The sequence below is a fragment of the Micromys minutus genome (genome assembly GCF_963924665.1).
Source record: "Micromys minutus genome assembly, chromosome: 6".
Lineage (NCBI taxonomy): Eukaryota > Metazoa > Chordata > Mammalia > Rodentia > Muridae > Micromys > Micromys minutus.
The window spans coordinates 27,141,039-27,164,620 of NC_137975.1; the positions used below are offsets into that span (position 1 = coordinate 27,141,039).

At 49.7% G+C, this 23,582-nt stretch overlaps 1 protein-coding gene across 1 annotated transcript in view; it reads left to right on the forward strand.

Moving 5' to 3' along the window:
• CACNA1S (calcium voltage-gated channel subunit alpha1 S) overlaps positions 1–16,956 on the forward strand; it is a 66,160-nt gene extending 49,204 nt beyond the window's left edge. The window contains 17 exon segments of the mRNA XM_080917788.1: positions 2,007–2,063; positions 2,879–3,007; positions 3,217–3,282; positions 3,802–3,893; positions 4,418–4,577; positions 5,475–5,602; positions 8,166–8,262; positions 9,455–9,557; positions 10,368–10,469; positions 10,736–10,860; positions 12,604–12,732; positions 13,351–13,601; positions 15,014–15,099; positions 15,747–15,835; positions 16,085–16,237; positions 16,384–16,537; positions 16,540–16,956. Coding sequence (XP_080773914.1) covers positions 2,007–2,063; positions 2,879–3,007; positions 3,217–3,282; positions 3,802–3,893; positions 4,418–4,577; positions 5,475–5,602; positions 8,166–8,262; positions 9,455–9,557; positions 10,368–10,469; positions 10,736–10,860; positions 12,604–12,732; positions 13,351–13,601; positions 15,014–15,099; positions 15,747–15,835; positions 16,085–16,237; positions 16,384–16,537; positions 16,540–16,739 — 2,121 coding nt within the window. The 3' untranslated portion in view covers positions 16,740–16,956.
• Positions 16,957–23,582: the final 6,626 nt, after the last annotated feature.

Consider the following 23,582-nt stretch of genomic DNA (forward strand, 5'->3'; position numbering starts at 1 on the left):
TTTGAAGGCTGAGCAGGAGGAGAGAGGGGAGGCTGAAGGAGGAGACCCAAAGATCAGAGGCAGAAAGCAGAAAACAACAGGGGGGAAAACAGAAAAGAAAAAACCCTTGGGTCATCACCGAGGCACACCCTGGAGCCAGGCAAGGGAGGAAGCCAGAAGGAAGAAGAGACTGAGAAGGAAGGACATTCATCTGCCTAAGCTGCTCTAGCTAGGGAATAGTGGAATCCTAAGGGTTAGCTCATTCGAGGCAAGAAACTCATAGGATGGGCCTCCTTCTGAATTTCCCTGGCCCAGAGCAGTAAGTTGATGGGAGAAACAGATATCAAGCCTAGAGATGCCTGAGAAAGGGGCCCAGCTGAGAAAAACCTTAGTCTATGAGGAATGGGCCCTCCAAAAGCCCAGCCCTCGGGGGAAATGACACCTTCTGGGGACTTGGCTGCCACACCAACTGTCTGTTGTACTAGGGGAGGATCCCGGAAACCCTGTTCACCTCATCACAAGATAGTGACAGACAGCTCCATCTGCTCAGGGCTAACTGGGGGTGGGCTTTGGGCAAAAGCAGAGGTGGGGGGAGGGAGGAAGGAAGGTGAGAGAAAGGGAGGGAGGGAGGAAGGGAAAGAGAGAGAGAAGGAAGGAGGGTGAGAGAGGGGAGGGGAGGGGAGGGAGAGAGGGAGAGATGTGTAGTGTGTGTATGTGCTGTGCATTTCTATTCATACTCAGTGTTTGCCAGGAAAACATTTATTTGTGGTCTGAGAGCCCCACTTGTCACAAGCATCCAGAAGAGAGAACACTGAACAGTCAGAATAAATAGCCCCGATTCAAATAGTTACTTCCCCAAATCTGAGGCCCACGTGCCAGAGGCTGTTGTTCTCTTGGCTGTGGAGGCTGCCATGGTCTTTCTTCGGTTTTCAGAAATGGAAAGTTTCCCTTGCCAGGAATATGCTTTTGAGACAATAAGACTGGTTTACATTCCCAACACAACAAACTAGGGAAAGGCCTTGCCTGTCGGTCAGAACTTCACACTTCACGGCCAGTCCTACACACTGTCCTGTCACATGCTCCTCCTGGTCCTTTGAAATGTGACTGATGTCACTGAAGGATTAGTTTCCAGTTTTATTTGGTTCTTGTCTCAATTCAAGTAGCCAGCTGTGCTGAGCGGCTACTGGTCAGACTATACAAGTAAAGGACACATTCGTCACCCGGCTGCACATGAGACTCTCCTGATGTGTACTGAAACCTCTGAAACCAGGCCCTGTCCCATAGTCACTGGCTTCACTGGCTGGGGGGGGAGGGGTCCAGCAATGGCATACATACAGTACGACTCTCCACATGAATCTGACTTGATGGAAGCTGGTGGTACAGGGAGCCTGGATGCTGAGACCAGTCTATCTGCAGGTGCACAGGAGCCTGGTGATTTGCTTTTTTCACCAACCCAGGGCTCTGGAAGACGGGCAGCTCAAAATGTGGCCAGGGAAAAGATAGACACTTCCACACACCTAATCATGGGCTCTTAAGAACCAGGCTAATGAGATCTGAGCCCTTAATCTTGGCTCCAGTCCTGAGCCAGGGGATACCTGGTGGGAGGAGGGGTCTCTAGTCTCCTCCACCCCCATCCACTGTGCCCTGGAAGGTGGACCTCTGTGAGGGCATCAGCTCTGGTTACAGGGGGCAGGGGAGAATTTACTTATAATGACAAGAAATATTTTCCAGTGTGCCCTTGGCCAGGATGTTCCCTGCACCACATAAGCCAGACCCAGGAAGAACCCAAGCCCTTGCCACAGATGCATCTCAAAGATGAGATGGGACCTGTCTCTGTCCAGTCTTCCCTCCCCTCATGTTCCCTTGCCCAGGTCTCTCGCCCTCTCCACCCCTGACTGCGGCCACGCGAGGTCTCCATCCTTTGCCTGTCTTTTTCTCTCTTTAACTCTCCTTGTGTCCGTCCTTCCTGACAGCTCTCTTCACCTCCCTCCCATGTGTTTCTCTCCCCTCGTCTCTTTTCTCCACAGACTTTCCTGGCCTCCAGCGGGGGACTGTATTGCCTGGGTGGAGGCTGCGGGACCGTTGTAATTTCAGGCTGCATGAGCCTGTTTCACCCTGCCCTGCAGCTTGCATGCCGAGCTGGCTGCATGGATCGCTTGGGGTGCCCCCAGAAGTCAGGGCTCCTCTTCTTAGAGCAGGCGCAGTGAGGGCTGGGGTTTGGGTAGAGGTCGGGGCTCTGCGGGATATGCATGAATGTAATGGCTTCCTTGGAGCCCTGAGAAATGGGTTGAGGATTCTCCCCACACATTATAGATGAAAGGACAGTCTGTCTGTCACCAGATCTCCATGACAGTTTAGCAGGAACAGGAAACAGGGCTAAAACAGTCACGTAAGAGACAGGACTAAAGTTGGCACGGGGCAGAAGCTTGCCCATTTTCCAGCACTCAAGAGCAGTGCGGGGCAGGTGGGAGTGGCCGCACTGAGTGTGTGGCGAACAGCTTGATAAAGCTACTGGCCACTTCTGGCAGACATAGGCCACCAGATACGTAGCTTGGTGACAGTTTACACAGGAGAGATGAACAGGAAGCCAGCAGTGGGACTTGCTGCAGCGTCACCCCAGGAAGAATCCCTGCTCTGCTCCCAAGCACGGGCTTACTGCATAGCTTGGACCCCACACTCAGCCTTCTCGAGACACATGACCCCCAGAGCCCTGAATCCCAGGATAGTCCAAGGCTATGAGACAATCAGGGCTCTGAAGTGGGTATGAAACCCTCCTGCTATGAACATCACACACACACACACACACACACAATGAGCGAATGCACTGCATTTCCTGCCTGCTCTGCCCCTTGTCCCTGAGTGTCACCCCAGACTGACCTCTGGGGCCACTGCCCCACAGGACCCAGATGAGAGCGCTCGCATCTCCAGTGCCTTCTTCCGCCTGTTCCGAGTCATGAGACTGATCAAGCTTCTGAGTCGGGCAGAGGGTGTGCGCACCCTGCTGTGGACATTCATCAAGTCCTTCCAGGTAGGAGTGCCCAACAGGCCAGGACCAGGGATCCTAAAAACGAACCCAAAGCCACTAAGCCCAAGATGGGATCCCGAGGTCCCAGAGCCAGACAGATCCCTGGTGAGCCAAGGGAGGCCAGGCTGCAGGACCAAGGGATGTATGTGGTTCTGTGGGCTGCGGAGAAGGCAGGTGAAATACTTAGCTGTTGCTGCATCCTGTCCCCACAGGCCCTGCCGTATGTGGCTTTGCTGATTGTCATGCTCTTTTTCATCTATGCGGTCATCGGCATGCAGGTGAGAGGCACACGGGCTCAAGCCAGGGGATGAGTCTTAGCCAAGCTGGAGGGTGTATCTGTGGACCCGGAAAGGCCTCCCAACATGCAACTGAAAGCTGAGCCTTCTCTTCCTTCCCCATCACAGCAACCAAGGGGTCAGTTTCAGTCTGACAGAGGGGTAGATCTGAGACCCAGAAGCTCTGGTGTTAGAAGCTAGGCGGTGGCCTGGGAAAGACATGAAGGCTATCAAGGTCCAGATTTGGTCTCCAAGGCCTTAGCTAGAGGCCTTCCCCCAAAACCCCTCTCCATTTCTTGACTAACTTAGTGCATGCTGGAGAGAAATCGTCTACTGGCTTGAGAGGAAGAATGTTCCGTGACCTAGAAAGGAATGTGATGCGTCTGGCTTCAGCTCCGCCATGGCTTGAAGTGAAAGGCGTTGAAATGAAATAAGGGTCAAGGTGGGAAGCAGGTCAAGCAGGAGATGTGTCAGGAGACGAGCTGAGGAAACGCTCGTATCCTGGTTGTTTGTGCTTTGCAGATGTTCGGGAAGATCGCCATGGTGGATGGGACACAAATAAACCGGAACAACAACTTCCAGACTTTCCCGCAAGCTGTGCTGCTGCTCTTTAGGTGCGAGAGGCCCCTGGCTTCGCTGAGTTTTCCTCTGCAGTCCGTGCAGTGCTGGTCCCACACAGGCCTCGTACCGGAGGGGTCCCTGCCTGGCATAATGCCCTGCTGTCACCATTACAAAAACCTCGCACTGATGTTTAGCACTGAATCCCTCCTAAGTCTCAGAATGCTGCCTATTCACCCGACTGAAGCAGAGTTCAAAGGTCAAATGTCCCTCAGAGAGTGATGAGACCTCAGTGACCCTTGACATTGGTCTATGACACTCATTTTTGTTGTTACGGTCCTGATCATGGGTGAAAGACACCCCCACTCCGAAACAGATGTTCATAGAGCTCAGCTCTACTTTAGCCCTGCATTTTAAAACGGCAGGGGGTAGGGGAACAGAGGAGAAACAGCAAAGAGGGGACACTGTAATTGAGCTTATGGGGACCCTACCTCGGGGAGCAGCCCGGTTCTGTACATCCCACTGGCTGTTCCTGAGGAGCCAGCCAACATGCACAGGCTGACAGCGTCTCTCTGTTCAGGTGTGCCACAGGGGAAGCCTGGCAAGAGATCCTGCTGGCCTGCAGCTACGGGAAGCTGTGTGACCCAGAGTCTGACTATGCGCCCGGGGAGGAGTATACCTGTGGCACCAACTTTGCCTACTACTACTTCATCAGTTTCTATATGCTCTGCGCCTTTCTGGTGAGAAGTCCTAGCCAGGGCAGGACTTGGGGGGTGAGGTGGGGTGGAGACATCTTAGAGGTACTAGAAACTCTTGTTAGACTGTTTCTTGTTCTAATCTCTTGGGGTGTCTTTGTTTGGTAAGCTCTTTTGTTCTTGATCCAAACAGACCATAAGACATTGTTGCTGTGTATTTGATGTCCTTAATATATATTTTTGCATATATAGTTTTCAGTCAGGACTGTGATGAGGCTGGTTCTTAAGATCAAGAACCTTCCAGTAGAGACATTTAAACCTAACTATTCCTCAACATGGAAAGATGCTATGTCAGAAGATAACTGGGACTCTAAAATGAGTCTCCCAAGAGAACCTGGCTAGGGTAAAAAATAGCACCAGAGCCCTTGGAGGCAGCAGGGCTGTCCATGAGGAAGACATGCACGGGCCCCTCACGCTGCTGTTCCTTTTTATTCCCTATATTCACCCAAAACCTTTAAGTGAATAATGTTTGCCAGCCACAGGGCCAGGTTCGGGATGTAAAAACATGAATGAGACCTAGTACTGGCTCTGATGGAGTGAGTTCATGTGTGAGGGAGCATGACAAAGGACCCCCAGTGTAGACAGGAAAAGTAAGAGGGGCATCAGCCATGCCCAGAAGAGGCAGGTAGCTCTCAGAGATCAGAATAGCTCCCAAAGGGGCACCCTAGTACAGTTTTAACAAATGGTCACCAGTACCAGAGCACATCCTGGCCAAGAGCAGAGGCAGGGCTCAGCCTTACTTGTGTGCAGAATGTGGAATGTGCTGGAGGTCTGGATTGAGGGAGGAGACCTATGGCCAGTCTGTCCCTGTTCCCCACCCCACCCTGACACTGGTCCCTGCATCACCTGCTTGTGCTGTGGGAACCCCTGTCTTTTTTGCAGATCATCAACCTCTTTGTAGCTGTCATCATGGACAACTTTGACTACCTCACAAGGGACTGGTCCATTCTGGGTCCTCACCACCTGGATGAGTTCAAGGCCATCTGGGCTGAGTACGACCCAGAGGCTAAGTGAGTCTTTGTGCTGTGCGGGGTCCCTACCTAACTGCCCACCCTCCCATCCTAGTGTTCACTCTAGTGTCTCTCTGATCTCCCTTCATATATCCAAGGTTCCAGCCTGGGGAAACAGCATGTCTCAGAGATGGAAGGGGTCCCTCAAAAGAGTAACTTCCTGATTTTCTGAGGAAGGGGTCACCCAACTTCTAGTTGGCCACTGAGTACTTAGGAGAGAGGACTGAGATCTCAGGACATCACAGACACACAGGGCCTGGATGCTCACTGTGGGCTGGTCACAATGCAGAGTCCCAGGCCATACTCAGACTGTCTGAATGAGAGTCCCCACTGCTGTTAACCTGATTCTTGGGCCATCTGCCTGCACCTCAAAGCATGGGGAGCACTCTCCTACTCCTCTTGATAGAAGAAGTAGTAAGATCACATTTACTGAAGGCTTCCCAGGACTGTGTATGTTGGCTCATCTGATTCTTCTAACAACCTCCGGCATAGATCCTCTGGTCATTCCAGAGTCACAAATGGGCAAATTGAGGTGTAGAGAGATTAAGTTGTCCTGGCTCACACATTAAGTGAGGGCACCAAAATTCAAGGCAAGTCTGTCCAGAATTCTTGCCAACTGCCCTCTAAAATGCTTCCAATGGGGTCAGTAAAAACTCCTGGGGGTTGAGTGTTGGAGAGCTTGTTCAGATTAAGAGCACTTGCTGCTCTTCCAGAGGACCCAGGTTTAATTTTCAGCTCCCACATGGCAGTTCACAACCATCCATAACTCCAGTTCTAGAGGATCTGACATCCTCTTCTGGACTCTGGAATACTTTATACATGTGGTGCACAGACATATACGCAGGCAAAACAATCTACACATAAACTAGAAGAACAAAAACCCACCTAGGGGCTGGAGAGATGGCTCAGAAATTAAGAACACGTATTACTTCTGTAAAAACTTCAACTTTGGTTTCCAGTATCCAGGTCTAATGACTCACACTGTAGCCCCAGTTCCAAGATATCTGTCACCTTCTGACTTCCATGGGTACCTGCACACATAAGATACACACACACACACACACACACACACACACACACACTGGGGAGCTGGGATGTGGCTCAGTGACAGAGTACTTGCCTGTCATGTGAGAAACCCTGGGTTCAATTCTAAGTACCAAATGCACATGCGTGTACACGTGTGTGTGTGTGTGTGTGTGTGTGTGTGTGTGTGTGTACACGTGCTTGCATGCATGCATGCAGGTGTTTGTCTGTCTGACTGACTGTCTCACTCAGCACTTAGTTTATAGACAGTGTGGGGTCCACAATGCCAGGACCACCAGTCTCATGATCCACGTGAGGGAAGAAGAAAATCCTGTTCAACATGACACAGCAGCTAGTGCTATTTCTAACTTAAGAGTCTGACACTGGGCAGTTTATTTTAGGCATATTAAGTAAAATACAATTTGGGAAGAAAGTTTTCCTGGTGTAACATAATCCCATGTGCACAGCAAGACATAATTACATCATAACTCTTCTCAAAGGACATGTCACATGATCTCTGAAAGTGGGTTCTATAGACAGGCTGCACGTATCATCTTTTAAGGGCCTACAGGGAGGACCTGGTGTGGTCTTAGGTAGGTCATACAGGTACCTACATTATTAACTACCTCTGGTTCCCCCTGGCCATACAAATGTGCACAGGTCATCTAGACTATTGGCAAGCTCTGGTCTCAGTGTGGGAGATTGGGGGACCGGGTACAACCTGGCTGTATAGATGACACAGAGGGGTCACTGAGGCTTTTAGGGACCTCCAGTCTCAGTTTTCTGGGCAGAGAAAAGGTTACACATTTTTGTTTTTCATTGAAAAGACCAAGAACCTTTGTGCTCTCAAGAAGAAGAAATGTCATTCGCAGCCAGCTGTGAGGATGAGGCAGTCTATAAAACCCCCAAATGAGTGTTCTTAGGGCAATTTCCCACTGCCAGTGCCTTGGTAATGGTCCTGGTCGCTGTGCTTTGTGCCTATCCCGGTGGTCACTGTTACCTTGCCGTAGTGTTCCCAGCTCTGGGAGAGTCTCTGGAGTAGGCTGCTACTAACTCTCTTGATCTATGTACACAATACAATCTAAGAGCCTCCATTTCAGCTTGATCAAAACTGAAGGAATGTCTTAGCATGGGAGGAAATGAAATCTAGATTCCCTGGCCTAGAGGATCAATCCATGAAAAGGAGTGTGTATCTGCACAATAGATAGAGCCCTATTCTGTGGTGTGCGCCCATGAACACAAACCTCCTCTCTTCTTTAAGGGTATAGGGGGCAGTGTAAGAAGGGTTGGGGGAGGCAGAGGCAGGGGTGAAGATGATCAAAGTCCATTGTATGGAATTTACAATATGTTTTTTTTACTAATAATATAGATTTAAAATAATATACTAGGCTGCTAGGCCTTTTAAACAAGGTTAGAAACTAGGAAATGTTCCTGGTCTCCTGGCCCCCTGGCTCCCTTCCCTCTTTGTCTTTTCTCTGAGTTAGGAACAGGGGTGCTCTGAGTAATATCCCCAGATGTACTTTTCTCTGTGATCCCACAGGGGCAGGATCAAGCACCTGGATGTGGTGACCCTGCTGAGGAGGATCCAGCCCCCTCTGGGCTTTGGGAAATTCTGCCCACACAGGGTAGCATGTAAGGTAAAGTCTCCCAGGACAATCCCTGACCTCCCTTACTGAAACACCCAGCCAAGAGGGACACTGTCTTAGTTAGGGTTTTACTGCTGTGAACAGATACCATGACCAAGGCAAGTCTTATAAACGATAACATTTAATTGGGGCTGGCTTACAGGTTCACAGGTTCAGTCCAGTGTCATCAAGGTGAGAGCATGGCAGCATCCAGGCAGGCATGGTGCAGGAGTAGCTGAGAGTTCTACATCTTCATCTGAAGGAAGCCAGGAACAGACTGAGCATCCTCGGAAGCTAGGAGGAGTGTCTCCAAGCCCAAGTGGTTCTTCAACAAGGCCACACTAATAGTACCACTCCCTGGACCAAGCATATGCAAACCATCATAGATAGATATAATCAAGGAACCCCTGAACCTCAGAGATGCTTCCAAACCCCCTCCTGCCTCTGCTTCAGCCTCAGATTCAGCCTAAAACCCGTTCTCTGGTTATCTCTCTCCGTCAAGCTCTATTCCTATGTGGCTTTGGGAGAGGGTTGGCTTGGTCTTCTCACTCCCCTCCTTCAGGTGACCACCTGTGATGGTTAAGAACCACATCCACACATGAGCCAGGCTAAGCAGCTGCGGCTCAGGAAAGGAAGATCAGCAGGTGCTGTGGGGCGGGGTGATGTCAGAGCCTGATAGGAGGAGACGTTTTACAGCAGTGGTTTCCAGGCATGCTGTGTCAGTCCGCCAGTCATTACAGTAACAAGGACTCGAGACAAGTCACTAGTTCTCAACCTGGGGGGTGTCCAATCCAGAGATCAAGCAAACTCTTTGCATTTAGGCCTCTGGTTATGGGTGATGTGTGTAACACGTCATAGAAGGAATCATGGTGGAGCAAAACCACTCATCTCATGGCCCAGACCCAAGGAGAAAAGAAGGCCTGCCCCTCAGTTACCCCCAAACTTCCCTCTAAGTCTATCCCTTACAGTTGATACCACCTCCCCACAGCACCACCCTAGGGTCCAAACCTTTAATACATGGGCGGACATTCCAAATCCTAAGTACAGCAGTCCCCAAGTCCCGCCCTGCTGACCTCAAGTCTCACAGATATGTTCCAGTTAGCCCACAGCCCAGTTCTTACAGCTATCTCTCACCGGGTAAGGGTGAGCGCATGCGTTGTGCTTCTTGCCAGTGCGTCAGCGAGCCCTACCTCTCTCCATACAGAGGCTGGTGGGCATGAACATGCCCCTGAACAGCGATGGCACAGTCACCTTCAACGCCACACTCTTTGCCCTGGTGCGCACAGCCCTCAAGATCAAGACGGAAGGTGAGGGGTCTTCCTGCGGGCGCCCCTTTTCTCTGGGAGGGTGGATTCTTGCGCAGATTCCCAGAGACATGGACAGGAACAGAAGAAACCCAGATTACGGTCACCAAGTGTCACGTCATTCAGGTCTCGCAGGAAGTCTGAGTCTGCTCCATGCGGAAAGGTCATAAGATTATGTTTCATATTCCTCAGTTGGGTCAGAGCCAGAGGCGTGACAGTGCTCAATGGGGGCTGGGGTCCCCTCCACCCCTTGAGTGGCTCTGGGTGGGACAGAAGCAAGACTCAGTCCTGGGCAGGTGTGAGAGCCCACACTTGACTCCACTACAGCCCTCCAAAATTAGGAATACCCACGTGGTGGGAACAGGGGGAGAAGTGGGGTTGAGGCTAAGGTCAGGGTTCCAGAGGCTTCAGGGTCATCCCCTTACTTGGGCCAATGATGTGTGAGGCAGCCACGGACAGGGTACTTGAGATGACAAGAAGGAAACCAGGATTCAGGAAGGAGCAAGATAGAGAAGCAAGAGGATTTCTTGGGGACCTCAGGACAGACTGGAGTATGTAGGGACTTGAAATGTTTACAGAGAGAACAGGAGACCACAGCCTACAGTCTGACCCTTGTAAGGCACGGGAAGTAAGTAGAGGATCCAGGCATTGGGCTGCCCATGAGCTCATCCCATTGCCAGTGTAGAGTGCAGCAGCTACCACAAAAGAGCACTGAGCCAGGGCGTGCTGAAGAAATGTCTGCTCTCTAAGCTTTTTCAAGTTCAGTCACTTTAGGGCCCCTATTACCTTTCTCACCGCCAACCCTCACCGCAGGCAATTTCGAACAAGCCAATGAGGAGCTAAGAGCCATCATCAAGAAGATCTGGAAGAGAACCAGCATGAAGCTCCTGGACCAAGTCATCCCTCCAATAGGAGGTGGGCACTCCTATGAGAGAACAGAGTCTAGGACAGACACATAAAGGTCAAGAAGCTTCCTCATGAAGCCTGTTAAGAATCTGACATCCAGATACCATTAATACCATAGGCACATGCCACAAACATCTAACAGAGACACACTAACTTAGGGTGAAAGGTGCCCACTCACAACCTCAGCAGGACGGGTTGAGAGCCCCAGGTCCCTCTTCTGAATCTACTGTGAGTCTTCCACTGGCCTTCATTACCTCCCTTTTGGCTGCCTACAGATGACGAAGTAACAGTGGGGAAGTTCTACGCCACATTCCTCATCCAGGAGCACTTCCGGAAGTTCATGAAGCGACAGGAGGAATATTATGGGTATCGACCCAAAAAGGACACAGTTCAGATACAGGTAAGTCTAATCTAGGTGGGTTCCAAGAGACAGCCATGCTGACTCAAGTCCCTCTCTTGGTCCCTCACTGACAGGAATGGAAGCAAAGGGAAGGGAGCCCAGATGAATGGAATGAGAAGATAGTTTAGGTTGGTCCATGGTGGAGGGTGTTTGGTCTCTGGAGAAAGTCTAGGAGCTCCTCATCTCTGAGTAACTGAACAGGGGAAAAATGATTTCTTTTAACAGGAGACCACTGGAGCAGTGGTCTCTGAAGAAAGCAGAACCCCTGCCTCCAGGTCTGCTCCCCTGTGAAAGAGAAGAAGGTTTAAACCTTTATGCTTTATCTCATGGGCTTTAGATTTCTCTTCCCTCCTTCCTCCTCCCTTCTCTTCCCTCCTCCTCTTCCTCTTCCTCCTCCTCTTCCTCTTCCTCCTCCTCCTCCTTTTTTCTCTTTCTCCTCCTCTTCTTCCTTTTCTTCTGTGTTCATTGTAATGCACATGATTTAAAAATTCAAGAGCAGACATGTAGGGCTTGAGAGATGGCTCATGGGTTAAAAGCACTTGTTGCTCCAACAGAGGACCTGAGTTCAGTTCCCTGTATCCACAGGGCAGCTAACAACCATCTGTAACTTCAGTGCCACAAGATCTGATGCCCTCTTCTGGTCTGTGCGGGCACTGCACACACATGGTACACAGACATAATATGCAGGCAAAGGACCCAAACATACAAAGTTAAAATAAAGAAACATTTAAAAACAACAACAACACACACACAAACACATTCGGGCCACATGTTAAATGATGTATTTGAATTGCCTTTATGGTTTTGAAATAACTTTATCTTTTACATAATTGCAAATTTTTATATGAGCCATTTAAGAACAACTCACATGGGCTGGAGAGAGAGCTCAGTGGTTAAGAGCACTGGCTGCTCTTCTAGAGGTCCTGAGTTCAAATCCCAGAAACCACATGATAGCTCACAACCATCTGTAATGGGATCTGATGCCCTCTTCTGGTGTGTCTGAAGACAGCTACAGTGTGCTTATATATAATAAATAAATCTTTTGTTTTTTAAGAATGACTCACATGATACTCCATCGGCTCAGAATACTTTAGTGTAAATTTCCAGAAAACTTGGCTTTGCCCTACATAATTCTCCTAAGTAGCTACAATACAACCACTGAAAGGAGTTTAGTGTTGATACATAGCTGCTCTCCACTACTCACCTCAGTGAGGCTCGTGACAGAAAAAGAATCTAACTCAGGATCACACACCTTGCATGCACAGCATCTCGCCTCAGGATCTCGCTTTCTGGAATCAATCACTTGGCAGCCTTTCCTTAACATGACCTTGACCCTCTTGAGGACACAGGCCAGATATCCCTCAGTCTGAGTTGGTATAATGTTTCCTCATATAAGACAGAAAATGTGTATTTTAGGTAAGAATGTCACAGAAAATTATCAGGTGGCATTCATTTGAATTTGTTTTATTGCTTGTGATATAAAGCTTCATTGGCTAGAAAACACATATCAGTAAAAATGTCTCTACCTACACAATTACAGAGAAGCCCTTAGAAACTTTTCAGAATGCAAATTGTCTCTCCGAGGCCAGAGCAGGATTATGGGACCTCATAACCCTGTGATATTGGTCCAAGATAGAGAACAGGTTTCAGAGGAGCTATAGGTTCAAAACAAGTGGGGGCAGGGAAAGCATTTCTGGTCTCCACTCCTGAGCCACAAGATCACCCTGACTTTGTCACCTCTAGGCTGGATTACGGACCATAGAGGAAGAAGCGGCTCCTGAAATCCACCGTGCCATCTCTGGAGACCTCACAGCAGAGGAGGAACTGGAGAGAGCCATGGAAGAGGCAGCCATGGAGGAAGGGATATTCCGGGTGAGTGAGGGACTAGGCACAGGAGGCAGCAAGACAGAGAAAGGCTGGAAGCCAGGCTGCACAGAAGATGGATTTGGGAACTGAAGTTACCACCTACACCTTGCTGCCCGTGTGTTTCGAGACTCAGAATCTATGGCCTAAAAGTATTAAATACGATGCACCCTTGCCTACATCTAATTACACAGCCCAAGAATCTCCCTCCATTCAAGCTAGCCCTGAGTTTTAGTTTTATGGAGAGTTGTAAGCCATGAGATCACTGTGATCCTTCATGGACACCCCATTCAACTCTACTGGATTTTGTGAAATGGTGGCCCAAATAGATGAAATGCAACGTACCATATCACTCAGAGGGGAGCCAGAACACAGCTTGGCAGTGTACCATGTCACATTGTGTGTCACTGGTACGGTTCCTTAGGTACGTCCTGTGTGTCCATCAAAGTTAGACCTTGCTGAGGGTGGATATATTCCTGTATCATCTCTCAGTCCATTCTCTTCTGGCCTTATAGATTGCTTGTTCCTAACACTATCTTCCCAAGTTGTCAGCCAACCACCCAATCCCAAGGAATTCCATCTCCCCACGCCCAGCCATTGCTCCCTCACTCTCCCCCTTGCCTATAGAGAACTGGAGGCCTGTTTGGTCAAGTGGACAACTTCCTGGAAAGGACCAACTCTCTACCCCCTGTCATGGCCAACCAAAGACCCCTCCAATTTGCTGAAATAGAAATGGAAGAGCTGGAGTCACCAGTCTTCTTGGAGGACTTCCCTCAGAACCCAAGCACCCACCCTCTTGCTCGTGCCAATACCAACAACGCCAACGCCAATGTTGCCTATGGCAACAGCAGCCATAGAAACAGCCCGGTGTTTTCCAGGTAACAATGGAACTGCCAGCCATGGGCATATGAGTTCTGAGATATGTTTGAGAGGGAAAGAGGTATACTATCCTTCATTTACTGTGTGCCCTTGGGGACCACTCTACACCCGTAACATAGGAGGCAAACCTGGCCTGAAAAGGTGTCTTTGGCCAGCAGGGGGCAACCTCTTGTCAACATTGGCCACAAACTGGAGCCAGCCTTTCTGTGATTTCTCTGAAGAGAGGCACTGAAATGTATTGGTTACATAACACAATTTAAGAAAGGGCCTCCAGCAGCAGCATGTACTATAGGAAACTGAACGATAAAGACAGTTGCTGGATTTTGGGTAGTTCTGTCTTAGGTTTCCATTGCTCTAAAGAGACATCACAACCAAGGCAGCTCTTATAAGAACAACATTTAATTGGGGCTGGCTTACAGGTGCAGAGGTTCAGTCCATTGTCATAGTAGAGAGTATGGCAGTGTCCAGACAGACATGGAGAAGGAGCTGAGAGTTCTACATCTGACTCCGGAGGCAAACGGAAGACTGCTATCTTCCAGGCAACTAGGAGGAGGGTCTCAAAGCCCACCCCCCATAGTGACACACTTCCTCCAAGGCCACACCTCCTCCAACAAGGCCACTCCCCAGGTTAAGCCCATTCAAACCACCACATTCCCAATCAGGCCCTGTGATTTTAGTGGCATAAAATGTGATGGTACACGCAACAAAACCACTTAGCTATCATAACACCCAGGCTGGGTTCCCCTTGGGGTTTCCTCTCTGGACAGGCCAGCTGAGCAGCAGTCTCGCTGGGAAGACAGGGCAGAAGCCAGTTGAACATCTACTTCCTTAGTCAGAACTGCCAACACCTCACTCCAGTCCAAAGAGGCCTCTTGAACGCAGCCCAGATTGCTTAAAGGGTACCCATGTCTTTGGGTCACCATGGTGCTAGGTGGTGTGAAAATACAGAGCATCAGACCTGGGCTCTGCTATTGGAGGTGTGTCATGTGGTACAACTGTGACCAATTAGGACCCATTAAGAGTACCGAGAATACAGAAGTGTTACTAATGACCGTGGGCTGGAAAGATCCAGAACGATTCTCGGTCTCAGTAGAATATAAGCAATATCTGGAGCTTTCAAAACTGCCTGCATCTAGAGTGGGCCACAGCCAGTGGTCTTTACAGCTTCCCAGGTGAGCCTGTGTGTCATCAGAATTGAGAACTAGGGTCCCAGGAGTGCTGAGGCCATGCAGAACGTGAGAAGGGTAGGGAAAGCATTGAGCAGGAGTGGAGGCAGCGGTGAGTCAGGCTTGCTCCCCCAGAGTTAAGGACAGCTAGAGAGTCAAGCTCTGGCAGGTGAAGACTCCTGCACTTCTGGATGTTTACTGGTACCTCTGTGAGTGGGTCTCAGCCTGTTCTGCTTCCCTTTCAGTGTCTGCTATGAAGGAGAGTTCCTGGAAGAAGCAAACAAGCCTGTTACCAGAGAAGGACGCTTCAATCAGCCCTGCAGGGTCTCTGGTCAGTCTTTTCTGTGACTAAGAAGCTGAGCCTTTTCCTAGAGGGATTTGGGGGTGCTCCCTCTTTCCTCTTTCTGATGGGATGGGCTCTGGAAGGAGGAACATTACCAGGCTCCGGGTAGGAGCTGAATGGAATGGGGAATGGGTGGGAAACTCTTGTTCACTCTAAAGAGCCTTGTGCAGGCCTATACTCCCCTTCTGTGTAGCCTAGCCTGGAGTTCCCTTTCACTAGGCCCCCGGAAGGACAACCCTGACACAACTGATCCCTGGGTTGTGGAGTCCTCAGCAGGTGGCCATACAGTCTCCCTGTGAGTGTAGAGTCACTGTGTAACAGTAGCATCTTCAAGATTTCTGGAGTTCAGTTAACAGTGAGGGTACTTCCCTGCTCTCCAACACACCTTAATACGCATGTGCATGGCCATACTGAAGAAAAGCTTGCTAGTGACTCTAGCCCTCAGCTTGTCCTGAACCATAAGGACAAAGTGCTGAGCAGGGAGAGCTGAACAGTTCTGTCTGGCCTGGAGTTACTTACGTTTCAACTCATGTCTACCTTCTAAGCTACCTTCTGTAGCTGCCCCAGCAAGGCTCCGATGACTAGGCCCATCAGGAGTCGGCAGCCCCACTGACCTTGTCTTACTTTGCCCACAGGACCTCACAGCAAATCCCGTCTGGACAAACTGACAAGACAGATGGTCCAAAGAATGCCTGAAGGCCAGATGTCTCCTTCCCCATGCCAGGTAACAGAGGAAAAGGCCTAGGAGAAAGTGCCATATAGACCCCACCTGGCCTGGCAGGGGAAGGGCCCAGCCATAACAGAAGGGTCCAGTGTTCCTGCATCTTCCCCAGTCCGTGGGTCCTGGTGGAGACTCCCTTGGATGAGCTATGGGCTCCAGTATATCTCTGGACTCCACTGTATCTGTTGGTCCTAGCATGTCTGGTTTTTTTTCTTGGTGGGGGGTGTCTTTGACTTTCCATGTTTGAGACAGCTCTCCCAGGCAGAGCATCCTGTGCAGGAAGAGGGAAAGGGCCCCACATCATGGTCTCCGGAAACACACGACAGCAGGAACTTGGAGGATCGTGTTTCCAGGAATTCGTCTCACAGGCGCACAACTCCGGCTACGGCCATGCTGATCCAGGAGGTGAGGTGGGGCTGGGACAGAGCAGCACACTGAGGGATAGCCTTGTAATCGTCTGTCATGGGAAGAGAGTAGGACCAATGGTGGGGGAAGGGCCCAGAAGGCAATTTGCCTGGAAGACCCACCCAAAATCCTCTCCCTCACTGCAGGCTCTGGTTCGAGGAGGACTAGACTCCTTAGCAGCAGATGCTAACTTCGTCATGGCAACAGGCCAGGCCCTGGCAGACGCCTGCCAGATGGAACCAGAGGAAGTCGAGGTGGCAGCAACAGAGCTACTGAAGCGAGAATCCTCAGAGGGCGGGGCCATGCCCTGGGAGCCTTGAGCCTCAGGTCTTCCCTGGGCAGCCCGAACCAACATTGGGGCTCCCAAAAGACCCTTATTGCTCCCAGATGTGAGGCCTATACAGGACAACACAAGCTTAGGACTGCCATGACCAAAAGCCAGAAAGCCCCGGAGTGTAGAAGGGTTAGTCCAGCTCAGCGGTCTCCCCTCCCCCGTCAGTAGCCAGCTGCACGGACTGAGGAACTGGTCAGGGACCACCTCAACCAGGCAGGAGGCCACGGATGGGCAGGACTGGCCCTTCTCATCAGCAAGCAGCAGGATTTGGCAGGGCTTCTGTGGCCATTTGCAAAGACCTGATCGGTGTCAGGGTGTGTGTGTCACAAAAGACACCCCAACGAGCTGGACATTAAAGTCTCCAGGCCTGGCTTAGGCACCTGGCTTCTGCTTGCCTGAGTTATTTTATTGTTTTAGAACATTTGCAACTCCCTCTACCCTGTTTCTCAGAGAGCCTGGGCCTTGCAGAAGAGTACCAGGCCGTCTCCACGTTCCCTCTGATGGCATTAGAAGCAACGCCACACCCTGCTTACACCAGGGCCAACCTGTTTCGAAGCTGTCACCCTGTAACTTTGGCCAGAGTCCACTGCCAACACCAACGTCAGCCTTGGTAGCAGTAGCTTATAGCCATGTGTTCCCATGGCTCCTCTTCCGTACCACCTAACAATGACTAACAGCTGCCATCTCCGGCCAAGGGCCTCGAGTGTACCCCTTGCATTTACTCACTTCTCACCATAGTCATGTTCAAGATGAGAAAACGGGGGTGCAGGGAGATGAGAAGACATACCTGTAATGTATAGCTAGTATGAGGCAAAGCTGGGTCTGCTTTGCCCTGTCTTTCCCCCTTCACAGGACACTCTTTTCTTCTGCCCGTTCTCCATTAAGTGTGGGCTAAGTGCCTGCTCCATGGCCGTTGCTGTGGTAACAAGGCTGCCCTTCTCTGCAGCCTCCTGGCAAACCCCACAATGGATTTCTGAGCTTCTGGGGCCTGCCCCAGGATGTACATAGCACAGGGCAGAGGTGATTTGGTGACCTATTAATCTGGGCCCTATCTCCAACTAGGTCCCAAAGCTTCCTGGTAGCCTGTCAGTGAAGCAGTTTTACACACACACACACACACACACACACACACCATACACACACACACACCATACACACACACATACATACCATACACATTCACATCATACACACACACATAGATGCCAAACACACACACACATCATACACATACATATATATATATACATCATACTCACACGTACATACCTTACACAAAAACATACACATGCATACATACCATACACACACATATATACTATACACACACATACAATCATATACATATATGTGCATACCATACACATAAACACCCACATACATACCATACACACACACATCATACACATACATACATTATACACACATATATACCATGCACACAAACACACACCATACACACACACACACACACACACACACACACACACCATGTGCCCTTTTCCTCCTGGTACCCTGTCAGTGAAACAGTTTCAACTCCTCCTTTCCACAACCTTAGCACCAATAGCTTCTCTTGTCACCGCACTGATAAACAGAGGCCACTGGAAGGTCCTTCCTCTCAGTTCTGACCACTGAAAGCTGAGTCTTTGCTCCAGACCTTCCCACCCCAGCCATTCTACCCTGTCCCTGTCTCTGTACTAGAGCTGTTTGTGTCGTCTTCCAAGTGTGGCTCAGAACTACCACACACTGCCCTCTGAGCTCCTGTGTGGGTCGCTAGAATCTTCCTGAGCCTCTACCTGACCGACCTCTAACCATCCTTCAAACCTCTTTTGCTGTCATGTCCCGGGACATGGCTAAGCTATTTACAGCCTGGCTCCCAGGATGTGCCCCAGGACACACCCCCAAACATAGACATCCCTGAACATCTTTCCCATCCCAGAAGGCCTAGCAGCACTGTTGTGGTGCATTTTACCCCAACTAGAGGCTAAGTTCCCTGAAATCTGGAGCTGGGCCCGCCGTGTTCACAGCTGCCCTCTAGGGCCTGGAACTCCGTTGGCCCAGACACTGCTTGTTGAGCAGATGTTATAAACAGTTAAGAAGCACAAACCCTTCCCACTCTGAGTTACCAGCTTAGCTGGCACTTCAGCCACCTTGGCTATCCGGCTTGGCCAGAACCAGGTGAGAGGAAAAATCTCTGCCTCATCAGTCATGGTGTCTCACCCCTTTAGTCCCAGTCTTCCAAAGGCAGCAGATGTGGCTCTGAGTTCAAGCCCAGCTGAGACCGAGTTTCAGGACAGCCAGGGATACATAGTGAGGTTCTGTCTCAAGCAAAAGAAAAAAAGAAACAAAACAAAACAAAACAAAACAAAAAAAAACCCCTCTGTCTCCAAATGTGCCAGGTGGGCTTCTACACTGTGGCCTCCAGGAAGCAGGAAGCACCTAACATACCCACAATGTCTCCCATTCACCTGACTCATGGCTCGTGAGGTAATAGCAGCCTACATAAAGACACACACATGTAGCCCACATACATTCCCTTTGCTATAAAATAATATCAAACGGTGCTGTACTTCGATGAAGCAGCTGAGTATCTTGTATGGCATTTAGCATGTACAAAATGCTAACTATATAACAAAGCTTGTTTCAATGGGTTTCGACTACGCGTTAATGTAGCTAACCCTTTTAGCAATTAAAAAAGAGATCATTCTCTTTGATTTTGATTTTGCAAGGAGATTGCTATTCTAAGTCCGTGCACCTAATAAGAGGCCCAGAAGGGAGCTAAACCTAGGCAGTTTGGCACTGCATTCCACATTCTTAACGGATACACTATTTGTCAGGTCCCCCTGTCCTGACGGACAGGTACAAATGCACAACATGGGCCCTGAGAAACTAAGTCTTCATCCCTTTGAAAAGTTCAAGCAACTTGCTATGTGAGACGTACAATGTTCTAATTCTTCGTGTGCAAAATCTGGTCCTCCACCTGGCTTCAGCCTACCTAATGGTTTCAATCATCGGTCCGCTCAAAGAAAGCCCAGGAGGAAAGGATGATGGAGAAGGAACAGGGCTGAGGAGTGAGCAGGTTTCAGATGAGACAGATGGCCCCTCAGGACCACCTAACAGAATCCATGTACCATAGAGGTGGGTGGGTCCTCCTTCTGCCACTGGGAGACACCAAGGTTCCAGACAGTTCCATGCAGATTTGGAAGCTAACTGCTGGGTGGGGTCTGTGCCAAGGAGAAGGAGTGTGGTTCGCAGAAGGGGTAGGCACACAATGCACACAAAGACTGCAGAGATGGGGAGCCTCTTCCATCGGACTGTGCAAAGCTCAGAGCCATTCCATCGAAGTCACAAGAACTCTCAGCTCTAGCTCGGGGACTTCACAGGGCCTGCCCTGAATAGGGCTGGCCTTTCAAGATTTTATTATGGTGTCAGGGATTGAATCCAGGGCCCTGAACATGTTAAGAACGTGTTCTACCGCCGAATAGCATGTCAGACCCTCCCCCGCTTTTTGTAAAGCAGAGAAATGGCTACACGGCAGTTATGAGAGCAGCCCCGGGAACTGAATCATATCCCCTGACTGCTATGTCACATGAGTGTCAGCGATTTCACATTGCTCTGTAAGTCTGTTTCTGTTCAACCTTAGGGTACAGATGTAATGACATAAGGGGTCATGTTCTAGTGAGGGTTTCCGTTGTCGTGGTGAAACGCCATGACCAAAGCAACTTAGGGAGGAAGGAGTTTATTTGGCTTATGCTTCCAAATATAGGAGATGCTGGTTCCCAGAGCTGATCTTGACTCCCCACCTGGTGTCTTACAGAGACTGGCCCCTGCTCTTCCTAACCTTGGGGCTACTCGGTGACATGACATCAGGTTCTTGTCCCTGGCCCTCATGTTAAAGCTGTTTACACCTGTTCTGACCACACGAAATTACTTGATTGCCAGCTCACCAAGATGGACGTCCATTCTGTGCAAAGCATTCTGATTGTTCTGATTGGACTTGATTTTTGAGACAAGGTCTGGCTACGCCACACCTCCCTGTTTTCAAACCCATTTAACTCCTTTCCCTCCGTGTCCAAGAACTGGGATTGCAGGAATGCGCCTCTCTCTGTCTCTTCTGTGTGGGGAGAAATCAAAGACTCACTGACATTAGCCACGCCCTGCCCCCATCACCCACCGCTAGCACAGGGGAGCTAGACGCAGGGCATGGGCTTCTTTCTCTGGTTTCTTCTTTCTTTCTTTCTTTCTTTCTTTCTTTCTTTCTTTCTTTCTTTCTTTCTTTCTTTCTTTCTTTCTGTGTACCTAATAAGAGGCCCAGGGCATGGGCTTCTTCTTCTGGGCTTTTCTTTCTTTCTCTTTCTCTTTCTTTTTCTTTTTTCTTTTTTTTTTTTTTAAAAAAAAGATTTGTTTATCTATTTCATGTGTGTGGGTACACTGTTGCTATCTTCAGACATACCAGAAGAGGGCATTGGATCCCATCACAGATGGATGTGAGCCACCATGTGGTTTCTGGGAATTGAGCTCAGGATCTCTGGAAGAATAGTCAGTAGGTGCTCTTAACCTCTGAGCTATCTCTCCAGCCCCTCTGGGCCTTTTTGTTGTTGTTTTCTTATTTATTCATTTATTTTGTTTGTTTAAGACAGAGTTTCATTGTGTATATAGTGCTGGCTGTCTTGGAACTCACTCTATAATCCAGTCTGACCTTGAACTCAGAGACCCTCCTGCCTCTTCTGCCTCCCAAGTACTGGGATTAAAGGCCTGCACCATTGCCACTAGCCCTCTGGGCTTTTTCTAATTTTGGAGCAACGAGTGCTCCACCCAGTCTGAGCCTTCCTTTTGGGTCCTCCAACTTACTTTGGAGATTCCAGAGAAGAGAGGAGAAAAAAGGTCTTTTCAGACTTCTCTGCATCCTCCCCTGGCCTTCCTGACACTGATTCTACTGAAGGCAAAGTATTCTCTCTGCCCACTTCTTCGTGACAGAAAAGATGAAGATAAGGAAGGACACAGGCAAACTTTTTACAAGGATGTCACTTCAGGCCAACTAGACTGATGCAGTCAAAAGGGCCCTTGAACTGTTCCTAGCATGGGCCACAAGAGCCAGCATACACTAATTGGAGACTGGCATCCACTGTAACCCAGTAACATCCCCAGACTTGCTGGGTTTCTGGCATCATCAAGGTCAACCTAGAATGTCAAGTGTTAAGAGCTCCTTTGCTGAAAATTTGCTGGGTAGGACCTGGCTCAGGCAAATGTCTCCCAGAGCTAAGGAAATGATGTATCTGGGAAAATCAATAACTCAAGGACAGGAGTGGCCTTTGTGAACTTCATCAGAGGAAAAAGTGCTATCGACAGAGGAGGGGCTAGCTTCTCTGGAGATAAATCTCGGAGGCTTGCTGTTCATTCTTGGGTCTAGGGGCCTTTGTTACCTCTCTCGTCTGCTTTTACTTTCCTCTTCCCTTCCGGGTTTGCACTGACTTACCTCCTCTTGGGATCCCTCTCCTGTCTATGCCATGTACTCTGTCTGAGTTTCCTAATTCCTTGGAGCCCTTACACCATGTGGTGCACGGGGAGAGTTCCTAGGAGGTCGGGAACTGCCGTTCTCGGTGGTCTCCATGACCCCAGATAAGCCATCCAATCTGCACCTCTGTGCAAAGGGGAAGCTGAAGTAAGCTACCCTTTTAAAAATAGCTCCATTGGGCTGTAGAGATGGCTTCGTTGCTAAAGTGCTTGCATAAGCATGAAGATTTGAGTTTAGAATTACAGCAACCATGTAAAAAGCTGGGCGCTACGACTGTGACACATGTAGGTGATCCCAGCTCACGGGGTGGAATAGGAAGGGGACGGTGATCACAGGCGAGTTCCTGTGGCTCACTGGCCAACAGCCTAGATGAATCGGTGACCTCAGTTCAGTGAGAGACTCTGAGAGTAATTAAGGAAAATACCAGATGATGACCTTTGACCTTCACACACAAAGCAGTGTTGCTGAGGTAAGATTAATATATCCGACATGCCTTGAGAAATGCATATGCCAGTCAGGCCATCTTTGCCTTACTGACCACCTGAAAGACTTTCTTTGTGCCCTTTCGTAGCCCCTCCTGACCTCTTCAGGCTTCCTACCACTCCTACATCTCTCCTTTTGCCAGGTGGCTACTGATCTGTTTTCTGACACTTGAGGGTCACTATACTTTCATGTCTGTTCCCACCAGCGGGACTAGACAGCACAGGCTGTTTGCTCTGCTTCTTCCACTGCGTGCAGTTGAGGTTCATCTACTCTGCATCAGAAATGTACCAGCGACTCATCCCTTCTCCCCCCCCCCCACAAGTAGGATCCCACCGAGAGTAGGCTCGTTTCTGTACCTATTCCCCACTAGTGAGCATTCGGGCCTGCAGCAAAAGCTGTTGTCACCATCCTCATACACACCCAAAGCAGGCTCTGCTCAATTTCTTAGCCTAGCAGCTGTCAAGGGGGGCAGATCCAGCCTCTTCCTTCAGGGCAGCACAACACAAGATGAGGTCACCGTCCGCTTGCTTGGGTTTGGATCCTGCTCTGTGAGCTGTGGCCTGACTTTACTGGTTTGTTTTGTGGGGATAATTACTCCTCCTTCCTAGAGCTGTGAGCATTCCACTGCAGCATGGGCCTCAGACACTTAGCACCTGCTCGGCACAGCATTCAGAAAGAGTGCCTCTGGGGCGTTTATGCTCTGGAATGGGTTAGTCCTGGGATATCAGAGCAGCCACCATAACCCTTTTTAGTGGCTCCATTTCACTGAAGAGCAGCTAAGTTCCAAGGGAATGAGGGGCCTGAACAGGGCCAGTCTTTGAGCTCGAGACAGGTGCAGATATGTCCTGAGATCCAACCTGGGAATGGTTGCCACAGAAATGAGATGAGGCTTAGACAGAGGACGGCCCTTAGTGTTTTTCAGTGACTTCTCAGAGTGGTTCCCAAAGACTCCTGGGTAGCAGAACTGCACAGCCAGTGGGACAATGGGACCCCAAAGGGTTAATATTCAGCCA